Genomic DNA, 12,096 nt, shown 5'->3' with positions numbered 1-12,096 from the left:
TATTTTTAAATAATACGATTTTCCAGAATCTTCCAAAAATAAGATTTGAAAATCTTATTTTTCTGTTGATGCACAAAGCTCACTGAGCACAAGGACATGTCCTCTAGGGTAAGCAAACTCTGAACATTGTGTGATTTAGCAAATGATAGGAACCCCTTATCTCGGTTATTACTGCTCCAAATAGGTTAGTCATAAACACTATGTCTTCAGTTGAAAGAAACTATTAATGATAGCAACAGGACTGGGGGAAAGCAGAAAATAAAAAAGTAATTTCCAGTTTTCCGAATTGGCTAGGAAAGCCTCTATATCACAGTTTCTTGGAAAATGTAGTTTCCTGACTAATATCCAACTGGCTTTGGAGTACTATCTGTCAAGAAATTGTCTGTGGATCCCAGTCCGTGGACATATCCTTGGGAATTCATAACTTTCCTAGTAGGCTTTTAAGATCCGTGTTTAGGGGCGCCTGGGTGGCTCAGTGGGTTAAGCCTCCGCCTTTGGCTCAGGTTGTGATCTCAGAGTCCTGGAATCGAGCCCCGCATCAGGCTCTCTGTTCAGCGGGGAGCCTGCTTCCCCTCTCTCTCTCTCTGCCTGCCTCTCTGCCTACTTGTGAGCTCTCTCTGTGTGTCAGATAAATAAGTTAAGATTAAAAAAAAAGACCTTATTAAAAAAATAAAATCTGTGTTTACTGCTAGTTGGTAATAACTTAAAAACTAACATAAATAAATTATCAGGATAACCAAGAGCAAGCACACGATTTCAACACTTACATTTGTGTTTCTATTTATGATTGTATATATGCCAGATAGCCGTAGTTTAATTGTTGCAAGCCAAGCAAAGATTGGAGAACAGAGAGAGGTAGGTTTAATATAAAAATCATGCATGTTAGCCAAGAGAAGTCCCAATTGTTTTATAGGGAGTCTTACAAACACAAGCTTCTCAGTTTTGGATAGAGAAACATTACAGTAGAACTAAAAAGTCACACACCGCATCCTATTTTAGACATGCTGTAACACAAAAGAAACCACAGGATAGCCATCAGGGCCATTTTTTACATTGACTGTGGCCATTTAATCCCAGCAAGATAATATTATCTATTATGCTAAATCAATGGCATGCATTTATTTGCACCTTCTCAACTCGGATTCTACTAGTATTTGGTTTCATATATTTGTTTTGGTTGTGCAAAACAAACTTCAAAACCAGAAACATTGGCGGTCAAAGTTTGTACATACTCAAGTTGCTTTCTAATGTAAATAACTGAAATCATTACCAGGACGATTTTTTGTTCTTTTAAGAAGATTTTGCATTTACTTATGTAGAAACACAGTCTTAGAACATATTCATTCCTTGTGCTATGTTAAATTCCATTCGCATTTTCTAAAATATCCTAGTGGCCATCTGTAGCATGATGCTCTCTACCATAAGGCACGATTAAGGGGATACTGCTGGGAACGGAAGCAGAGCTCCTAAACCACCTTTCTACTGTAGCTGCAAACATTGTAACAGACATTTTCCAGGGAAAGATTTCCCTGCTTGGGAGTCGTGCCTGCTGATGACATCTGCAGGCTGGTGGAGGGTCCGATGGGACAAGTCATTGGTGAGTAAATACTGGGACCATGAGAGAGCCCAGTCATGCCTATGATTTGGAGGGAAAACCAAGTGCTTACAGGCTGTTGGGCCTCTGGCTGTCCATGCCCTGATGGGTGGCTGAGAGGCTGCACGGCTGCCGAGGGTTGGCTGTCCCCTTTGGGCAACTGGTGACTGCCTTCTGAGAGGGAGTAAGACTGGCTCTGAGGATTCAAAAAAGAAATACATAAAAATGCTAGACCACTCACACAAGCCAACTGCCCCATGGGGATGACACTCCAAAGATAAAAATGTCTTCCTAAGCTGCTATGGCAGCGACCCTCTGCAGCTATCAGAAGTATCTTAAAAATAGGTTTTAGTATCTCTGAAAGATACTGAATGGCAGGCTCCTGGCTAGCAAAAAAAGAAAAAGGAAAAAAAGAAATATTATCTACAAAAGATTTGAAATATGACACCTCCCTGAAGAAGTTATTTGTAGGCTTGCAACCACTAAGTGCAGGTTTAATTTGTAGCTAAGGGAAAAAGCTTATAAACAAAGTTAAAGTTTACGGAACATTCTGGAGTTTTATTCTCTTTGGTCCTAGTTTACATAGAATAAGTCATTCTTGCCATGGGGAGCTAGAGTAGGTGCAGTCAAACCGTATTAAAATGCTTACTGCAACAGCTTTAGACACATATTTTTCAATCTTAAAAAAAAATCGAGATTTTTTTTTATCCTTAAATATAACACGGTATATATATATATTTTTTTTCTGATAAACTTCCACCAAAGTATCCTGGTTAAACTGTTCCCTAGACTTCCACTGCAAATCAACAAATTTATTTCCTTTTATTTCTTTTTTTTCCTTTAAATTATTTTTGTTAGCATATAATGTATTATTAGCCCCAGGGGTACAGGTCTGTGAATCATCACAGGACTCGCCATAGCCCATACCCATCCCAATGTCCATCACCTCCTCCCCTCTCAAAAATTAAGATTTAAATCTGCCCTGCCTTGTGCCTAGTTGGTTCCAAATGGTAGTATTCTAGTCAGTTTTTAGTCATTTATAGTTTATAGACACAGTATTCCACAAGGGCCTAAACATTTCAGGAAAAAACCCCAAACCCCAAAGAATAAGTCCATTCCCCGGATATCTGCAAATATCGAATGTTTGATGCTTCTTAGAATACTGGAATATGTTCACCTTTCAGCCCACATTACATACAGCCTTGTAGAGATACTTTTACCTCGGCCTATGGCTATTTACAACGTGAACCTGTCTTCCCCACAAAACTTAGGTGGGCATAGCTACGAGATTTTGTGTGACTTCGCCACAACTAACAGCTTTAGTCATACAGTCCACAAATCCGTATTAACCATTTGCTCTGTGCCGGGTACTGTTTACTGTCTCATTTTACATACTTCTCTTTAGCCCCTCCTAAAAGATTTTTGACTAACGGAGAGAAAGTATATTGTAAGTGCATTTTAAAAGCATGGTATGCTGTTGTGAAAACCATCACACAATAAGGAGTAACACAATGATCAAGTATAAAAGTATCAATCGTGATTTCACAGTTTAAACTGCTCCACATGCTAACTACAACGAAAACTTTTTTGACTCCCGAAGGCAATAAATACTTACATGACGATTGCCCATTTTCGTTTTTCTAACACAGTTGTTCTGTATTTCATTAAGAGATGGGCTCTCCTACAGGCCAAGTTTATAATAGTTTCGGTAATAGCTCTTGAGCTTAATAAGTAACTTTTGGCACGGAATTTGAATACATCGTTGGGGATGGGTAGGGAGTGGTGATAGCTACAAATGAGCTTAACCTTCCCAAGCTGGCTTTCTAGGCCGTCTTTTCAAAACAAAGTATTTGTTAATACATCAAGGATAGGCTTTTTAAAGTGAATAGTTTATTCTCAACTAAACCTGTCTCACTTCTGGATTACTGAGTCGCTATTTTTTTATTTTAGGTATTTATTTAAAATTTTATACCTTGTAGTAATAAAGGCATTCACTAAATAAGACTGAAAATGATGTTTTACTAACATCACTATTACTATTACACAGAATCCTTCTGAAGGTGACTTTGAGTGATGCCAACATCATATTTATAATCTAGCTAGTTTTTAAATTGAAAAAGTAATATGTGTAGTTGGTAGATTTTCGCTAATAGTGCGAAAGGGTACTGTGAAAAGTAAGCCTACTGACCTCCCAGGCCCTTCTCCTAGTGTTGTTGTTGTTTTTTTAAGATTTTATTTATTTATTTGAGGGAGAGAGAGAGTGAGAGAGCATGAGAGCAGAGAAGGTCAGAAGGAGAAGCAGACTCCCCATGGAGTTGGGAGCCAGATGCGGGACTCAAGCCCAGGACTCCGGGATCATGACCTGAGTTGAAGGTAGTTGCTTAACCAACTGAGCCACCCAGGCGCCCGGCTCTCCGTGGTTTTTGATGGTTTGCATAGAGAGCCATGTCTGCCTGTCTCTATTTATCTGGCTCTGTTTATCTCTTTTTCTTTTTTCCTTCCTTCCTCCCTCCTTCCCTTCTTTGTCTGGCCTGCATTTTTTGTTTGTTTTCTTGTTTTGTTTTGTTTAATTGTCAACAAATGGGTTTGTGCAATACATCCTATGCTTTTATGCTTCATATTCTAAAGAGATCTATGACACTGGCACATTTCTTTTCCAGTGGCCACGCAGTAGTCTGCTATGAGTATGAACCAAACCTTATATCATCAGTCCACTGTTCAAGGTCATTTAGGGTTTTGTTTTTGGGTTTGTTTTTTTTTCCGCTTTTGTGGGACTATCTTCATTTATACATCTTTGCCTGTGTGTGCATGTTTATCTGCAAAATAAAAGTCTCAGGATGTAATTGCTGATCAAAGAGTATATGGTCTGTGTTGTAAAGAGCACTGGGTGTTATGTAAGACTGATGAATCACAGTCCTGAAACGAATAATACATTACAAGTTTATTAATTGAATTTAAATATAAAAAACTTAAAAAAAGAATATGCACATTTAAAAGTCTGATAGCAGCACCTGGGTGGCTCATTCGGTTAGGTTTTGCTCAGGTCATAATCCCAGGACCCTGAGATGGAGCCCCAGCTTCTCCCTCTCCCTCTGTCTCTCACCTTGCTCATGTGCATGCACTCTCTCTCAAATAAAGGAATAAAATCTAAAAAAAAAAAAATCTGATCGATCTTGCCCAGTTGTTCTCTGTACAGACATCAAAATGCTGAACTAGTCCAAGTCCAGCTGATCCATGAGCCTGAATTTCTTTTCCTATTTATTTATTTTTTTCTGAGCCTGGCTTTCAAAAGGTGGAATGTATATCCCCCTACAAAAATAGCCAGGGCTCATTTTTTCTACATACTGGCCACGCTAAATACTATGAGGGTTTTTCATTTCTGTCAATTTCGAAGATGAAAAATGGTTATCTCAATGTTTAATTTACATTTCTTTCCTTTGTTATTCTTAAAATTATATATCACATCCCTTAAAGGTCATTTGCATGAGTCTTTCTGGGGTCTGCTTATGTCCTTTATTTTTAATTTGCATTATTAGTCTCTTCATTGTTTATTTGTAACAACACTTTATAATAAGATCTAAGCCTTTGTCAAATGTAACAATTATTTCCCCCCCAATTTGTTGTTTGTCTTTAGCTTCTGTTTGAGTGTGTTCTGAGCACATACGTGTGAGTACAGAAAGTGTCAGTTTTTATGGATATATTGGCTTGCTTAGAAAAACATCTCTGAGGGCACCTGGGTGGCTCAGTGGGTTAAAGCCTCTGCCTTCCGCTCAGGTCATGATCCCAGGGTCCTAGGAACTAACCCCACATCGGGCTTTCTGATCAGCAGGGAGCCTGCTTCCCCCCATCTCTCTGCCTGCCTCTCTGCCTACTTGTGATCTCTATCTGTCAAATAAATAAATAAAATCTTTAAAAGAAAAAAAAAGAAAAACATCTCTGTATTAAGATGATTAAGAATTCTTGTACATTTTCTTCAGGTTTTTTAATGGCTTCTTTTTTATTTACATATTTTTTATTTTTTTAAGTGGGCTCTATGCCCAGCCTGGTGCACTGTGCAAGGCTTAAACTCACAAAGCTGAGATCAAGAGCCCTGAGAACAAGAGTTGGATGTTGAATGGACTGAGCCACCCAGGTGTCCCACAATGGCTTCACTTTTAAAGGCATATCTCTTTGATCCATTTGGAATTGATTTGATGTAGAGTAAGGAAGCAATGGTTTCAGCTTTAGTTTTGGTTATTCCATAGATCCTAGATAGTTAGTAAATAATTCATCTTTCCTCATCTGGTCCAGGAATCCATCTTTATTTGCACTAATTCCCATGCAACAGAGTATTACAATTCTCATGAGTTTATTAAATTCTGATTGCATATATTGGTTCTTTTGTTCTTTAACCTTTACCTGTTGAGTGCCTTGGATGTGCTAATTGCTAGGACTATGACAATGAATAAGATAGATTCAAATTTCCTCTTCCTAGAATGTAGTCAAGTATGCAAGAAACAAACCACTGCAAATTGTATAGCCTGTGAAGAAAACCAGCAGGGTGCTATGATAGAGACAAATGTGTGTGTGTGTGTGTGTGTGTGTGTGTGTAATTTACTTTAAGCAGTGGTAAAACTCTTCAAGGAGATAACATTCAAGCTAGGAACTGAAGGATGAGAAAGAGTCCATCATTTCAAAAAATAAAGTGTTCCAAATCCAATGCTCTTAGTTTGTGCGGAGGTTCAGAAATTGGAAACTACTTTGCTAACTGGAGGAAAGAAAAGACATTTGAAGAGGTCAGAATATATCGTGTGCCAGGTGGGAGGATGGGTGCAGGGAGTCAACAAGACAAAACTCTCCTCCAGGAATTTGCAGTGGAATGGGGCTTGGGGGATGACAAGAAGACATAAATTAACAATTAATGCTTCGGCCACTCTCTATGATTTTGGCCTTTAACATCTAATTTGGGCTCTATAGGTCTCTGCCACCTTCTCCCAGCCCCAGACTTCTCAGGGCCAACTTCTCCTGCCCCACATCTGTGCTGGTTGGAATCCACCCTTTGTGTCAGTAACCCTCCCTGAAAGCCTTTATCAGGGATGTCTTCCTTCCTTTCCCACCCCAGGCTGTTGAAGTTCAAGGTTCAAGAGGATCAGGGCAATTCGATATGCAGTGATCAAAGTAGAGATAAGTTCTGTTCAAGGTTCACTGGAAATGCATACAAAAAAGATATAACTTATGGCTCCAGGATGAGATAGAAAGCTTAGAAGCCAAGTGAAAAGTTGACATTCCTTTCTGTTTTTCTAGGTCACCACCGCTACAACCACCTCTTGGTAATTTCACTTTGCACGTGATCAAGTTTGGCTCTGACTGGAACAGCGCTGTTTCTACTGTCACCTCCTTTCTGCTTCCCCAGCTGGATGGACCCATAGGAAAGTGGCTACAATAATTTCAAGCAATAGCAGTAAGAGGAAGGAAGGGGAATTCCTGTGATCCCAGGTCATTTCTGGGAGGCTGTCGTGGTGGGGGGAAAGAAGAGGTAAGAAGATTAAGCAGACATTGTAGGGGAGGGAGGACACAGAACAGTGAGGGGGGAGGGGGTTTTGTTATTATCATCTTAAATATTTAGTGATTCGAAATTTTTACAGGTGCTGCCTCATATTTTTCTCTACTAGGCTGGGCCTGTTTATTTATATCTCTTGGACTTTGATGGTTCTCAAAGTGGTGATGGCAGCCAGAGTTCTAATCTCCTTCTAACCTTATGAGTCTCAATAGCAAGTCATCAATTGATCTTGCCAAGAGAGTCTTTTCCTTCTATACCACCCAACAAGGTGAAGTTTCTAACACTTCTTTAAAATGTCACTTATACATCTCTTATGGCTTGAATTGTATCCCCCAAAGGACATGGTGAGGTCCTAATCCTCAGTACCTGTAACTTTAATTGGAAATAGAGTCTTGGCTGATAACCAAGTTAAGTTGAGATCACTAAGATAGGCCCGAACCCATTATAACTGGTGTCCTTCTAAGAAGAGGAAAACAGCATGTGAAGACGTAGGCTCATGGGGAGAAGGCCATGTGATGATGGAGGTTAATAAGTTTTCAAGGGCAGAGACAGGCTTATTGCTTGAGAAATCCCCACAGTGTCTTCATTACCATGGCTACTTAATAAAAGTTGTTCCTTGACTAAGACAAAAAGACTGACATCTACAGGAAATGATTACAGTTGCTAACAACAGCTATATATCTATACTCCTATACTTTTCCAATAGTAAAAACCCTGAGAGTAGCACATCATCTTGCAAGCATAAAAAGAAAAATCTCACGGTACAAAAAGCTTTCTTAACTCAGTGATTGGTTAACCAGTAGTTGTATATTTGTCACACAAAGATACCATGCTGGGCTCAGGGCATGTGAAAAATCTAGGACATCACTCTTACCCTGCCCTGTTAGGTGTTTATGTTCTAGTTGGGGGAAAAATCCATAGAAGACAAAACACTTTGATTTAATATAACATTTTGTGGCAGAAAAACCATAGCACTGGGAGAGCAAAGACCTGGGTTTTAGGCTGGTCTCTGCTACAACTTAGGAGTATGCTCATATTAGAATCACATTCTCTCCAGTTCTTTGGTTTCTATTATAAAAAGGTAAGAATTGAACTTCATCTCTACATTTACTTCCAGACCTAAAATACTATGAATAACTTGGATTTCGGAAGACATATTGGGTTCTAACAACCTGACCCGTAATCACTTATTTAAACAAGGAATTTATTGGCTTACATAATTGGAAGAGATGGTTAGCTTCAGGCATAGCAGGATCTAGTTACTCAAAATATATCCGCAGAATCCATGGTCTCTCTTAGTTCTTAGTTCTGCTTTCTCCCATTTCAAAGGTGTCCCCCTTCTTAAGGGCAAGATGGCTGCTGGTGATTCCACATTTTCATCCTTACAATTCCAAAACTAGTGAAAAGAAAATGAGAGCTTTCCTTTCCTCCAAATCCAAATATACATCCTGATCTGACACTTTCTCTGAACTGGCCACTATAGCTGGGGGAACATAGTGAAGACTGGATTTCATGTCACCTCTAGAGCTGAAAGGAGTCAAGTCCACCCAAACCATGTGGGTGGTCTGAGAATGGGGGGAGGGGGGCACCCAGAGAAAACTGGGATGCTTTTTTTAAAAAAAAATATTTTATTTATTTATTTAACAGAGAGAGAGAGAGAGAGATCACAAGTAGGCAGAGAGGCAGGCAGAGAGAGAGGGAGGCAGGCTCCCCGCTGAGCAGAGAGCCTGATGCGGGGTTCGATCCCAGGACCCTGAGATCATGACCTGAGTCGAAGGCAGAGGCTTTAACCCACTGAGCCACCCAGGCGCCCTTGGGATGCTTTTAATTAAAAAAGGGTGAGTGAATGGTAGGGTGGCCAAATAAGACATGTCCACTGCAGAGGGCAAAAGGAGCAGAATACAGGAAGTAAAAGGAGAGAATGAAAGGAAAAGGGGAGAAAGGTCCTGAGAATGGGAAGAGTAGGTGGAAACAGTAGTCCAGATTATTTTGAACCCACTAAGAGGATGAGAACTGACTTTGGAGCCACCAAAAAGAGGAACAAAGTGCCCTTCCTTGGAGCTTTGCCTTCCGGTCCAGCTTGCTGTGTAACCCTGGGGGCACCCTGCCTGTGGTTGGCCACTGCCATGGATACATTCAACTGCAGCTCATGCACCTGTGCAGCAGCCCCATTCCAATGGCTCCTTCCTGTGGGCTTTGTCCCAGGAGCTTTGCTTCAGTGCCGGCTGGTGGATAGAGCTCCACTGTCCACCCTTCTGTGAAGATGAACCACCACTTTTGGCTTACACTGCAGGGTTCCAGATCCCAGCCTTCATCCATTAACACACGTATCATTTGCTACATTCGGAGGGTTATAACTCTGTGCTGAGCACCATGGGGCAGAAGAAAGGAAGGTAAAAAATAGGGTGTTTGCCCTCCAAGAATGTAATGTTTCTTTGTAGGAAATAACATATTAAAAAGAACAGTTGTCAGCCAGGATAAAATTGATGTATGAAATGACTACTATCGACTGTATTATGGACTATTATAGACAAATACAGACTATGATAGGCTATTCTGTAACTAGAATGTTACAGAAGTTGGGAAAGAAGAAATGGTGGCCCAAAGGAATGAGGGAGGCTTCATGAGGGCCTGTGCGTTACTCCGGCAAGAATTGGAAGGGTTTAGGGGAAGGACACGGAGGGGTTGGCACTGGAGTGGTGAATGCCTTTAGGGAATGAGCAGGGGAGAATATCCTGTGTTGAGCAGCGAGGGCAAGCTGAGGAGACCTGAAAAGTTAACCCAGATGGGGACGCCTGCTCTTGAATAGTGGCAAAGGGGAAGCTATGGAAGAGAACTCAGGGTTTCAGGCGGGAGTGGCTGGCATCTTCAGATACAGAGCGGTCTAGGAAGGAGCTACTCTAGGAGGAAATGTAGATGCGGAAGTGTAAGATCGCTCACCAATGAAGAGTTTAAAGGGCAGGAGAAGGAAGAGCTGCTGGGCTTCGCCAAGAAGTCAGGGATGGAGCCCTTCGGGGATCCATCCGTGCAGAAGGATGATAGAATCTTGAGATGTGTGCAGGCAGAGGGAACAGAAAAAGACCATCAAGTAAGTCAAAAGGTTCATCAGACAAAGTGATAAAATACACACAAGAGGGGTGCCTGGGTGGCTCAGTGGGTTAAAGCCTCTGTCTTCGGCTCAGGTCATGATCTCAGGGTCTTGGGATCGAGCCCCGCATTGGGCTCTCTGCTCAGCAGGGAGCCTGCTTTCTCTTCTCTCTCTCTCTCTCTCTCTCTGCCTGTCTCTCCGCCTACTTGTGATCCTTGCCTGTCAAATAAATAAATAAATAAATAATCTTTAAAAACAAGGAAAAGAAAAGAAAATACACACGAGATACAACAAATGAGTGTGTGGCATCGCTGGATGCAGGCTACCTTGCCCGGGTCAGCCCTCACCTTACTGTTTCCCTGCTTACACCTTCTCACCCCAGAATTAGACCTCCTGTGGACAGCGAACACCTCCTCTTCACCTCTGTCCCTCCGAGTCTTGTGTGGCACTTGTCCCAGGGGAATCACCGCAGCTCACTTACAATGTGTCTTTGTTGAGTGAGTGGCCAAGATCAATGAATTCTTTAGAAAGCTGCTTGTCATAGGCCAGATTTTGTGGTGACCATCTCCAAGGGATACAAAAATTTCTTGAGCAGGAATTTCGTTCATGTGACTTTTCAGTAAATAAATAATCTGGCTGGAAAGTAGGAGTGTGTGCGCGTGTGTGTATGTGTGTACACAGGTTTTTCTCACTTTCAGTCAATTCAGGGTAGGAAAGCTGAGATCCCAAAGATGAGCAAGGATGTGTATGTGAGTGATCCTGCAATTCTTACATTGTTTCCCATTACCATTCTTTTAAGAAGATTTATTAGCATGTTTTAATCCACTATTTACTTAGTTGTTGAATGTCTACTGTGTGCCAGGTGCTCTGCCGGACACTGGGGTTTGGTGGTGAATAGGACAAGTGTGGGCGCTGATGGAACTTACCTTCCACTGGAGAAACATAAGCAAGTACACAAAGACACAAACAACAGAGTGACAGGTTGCCAGGAGTGTGGTGCTGTGATGGGAATAAAGAGGGTGATAGGAAGGTAAGCAGGGGGAGAGGCCAGTGGTGATGGGGCAGGAAGGGGCAGTCTGCGTGAGGGGGGACCTAGATGAAGCATTCGAAGAACTAGAGGAGGCAGTTTAGGGAGAGAAAGGAGGCTCCCAGGTAGAAAGTCTGTAGTACATTTGAATGGCAGAAAAGATGGCTGCTGAAGGGTGGGGGAGAGCCGGATGCTAGTCCGGGGTGAAAGCAGATTCAGCTGAGCCTTGTAGGCTATCGGGGAAGGGGGTGAGGGGGGGTTCCGGAGGATATTCGTAGAGAACTGTAACATCACTAAAGAATTTTAGATGACAGCCTATCAGGCTCTGAGTTAGTGTTTCAAAGATCACCTAACCGTGTGGGCTATGATGGACTTGAGGGGACAGAGTAGAAGAAGAGAAATCGCTAAGAGTCTTTCCCAGTGGAGCAGGTGAGGGAGGGCAGGTGGCTTGGATGCAGATGTGGGGTTTAGAGATTTGGAAGTAGAGCCAAGAAGACTTGTTGGCAGGTTGACTTGTGGATGGAGTGCAAAAGAGAATCAGGGATGTCTCTTTCAGACTTGAGACTCAAACTCTTGGGTGGGGTGCCAATCACTAAAGTAGTGGGAAGCGATCTGGGAGCTGCGGGAGCAGGAGTTTTGGCTTGGATCTTGCTAGTGTGCGGTGCTTATTAGCTACCCACATGGAGCAGTTGGGTATGTATGCATGATGCCTGCATTAGAGACCTTTGGAGTCATGAGCACACATGTAAGTCATGAGCCAGGTGGAGATTCCCAGGGGAGAGTGCGAGGATGGAGAAGTATGGAGAAGGGAGGAGAAGAGAAGAGCAGGCTCAGGACTGAGTCTTAGG

The 12,096-nt window shown here is 41.9% G+C and overlaps 1 protein-coding gene across 1 annotated transcript in view; it reads right to left on the bottom strand.

Annotated features, from left to right (window-relative positions):
- The window catches only part of ANXA13 (annexin A13), a 57,488-nt gene extending 54,248 nt beyond the window's left edge, over positions 1-3,240 (bottom strand). Inside the window, exon 1 of the mRNA XM_080802116.1 lies at positions 3,210-3,240. Coding sequence (XP_080658242.1) covers positions 3,210-3,224 — 15 coding nt within the window. The 5' untranslated portion in view covers positions 3,225-3,240. The remainder of the gene's footprint in view (positions 1-3,209) is intronic.
- Positions 3,241-12,096: the final 8,856 nt, after the last annotated feature.

Source organism: Martes martes, assembly GCF_963455335.1.
Source record: "Martes martes genome assembly, chromosome: 4".
Lineage (NCBI taxonomy): Eukaryota > Metazoa > Chordata > Mammalia > Carnivora > Mustelidae > Martes > Martes martes.
The sequence above is the reverse complement of the archived record's forward strand: the minus strand, read 5'-3'. Positions and strand labels throughout refer to the sequence as shown.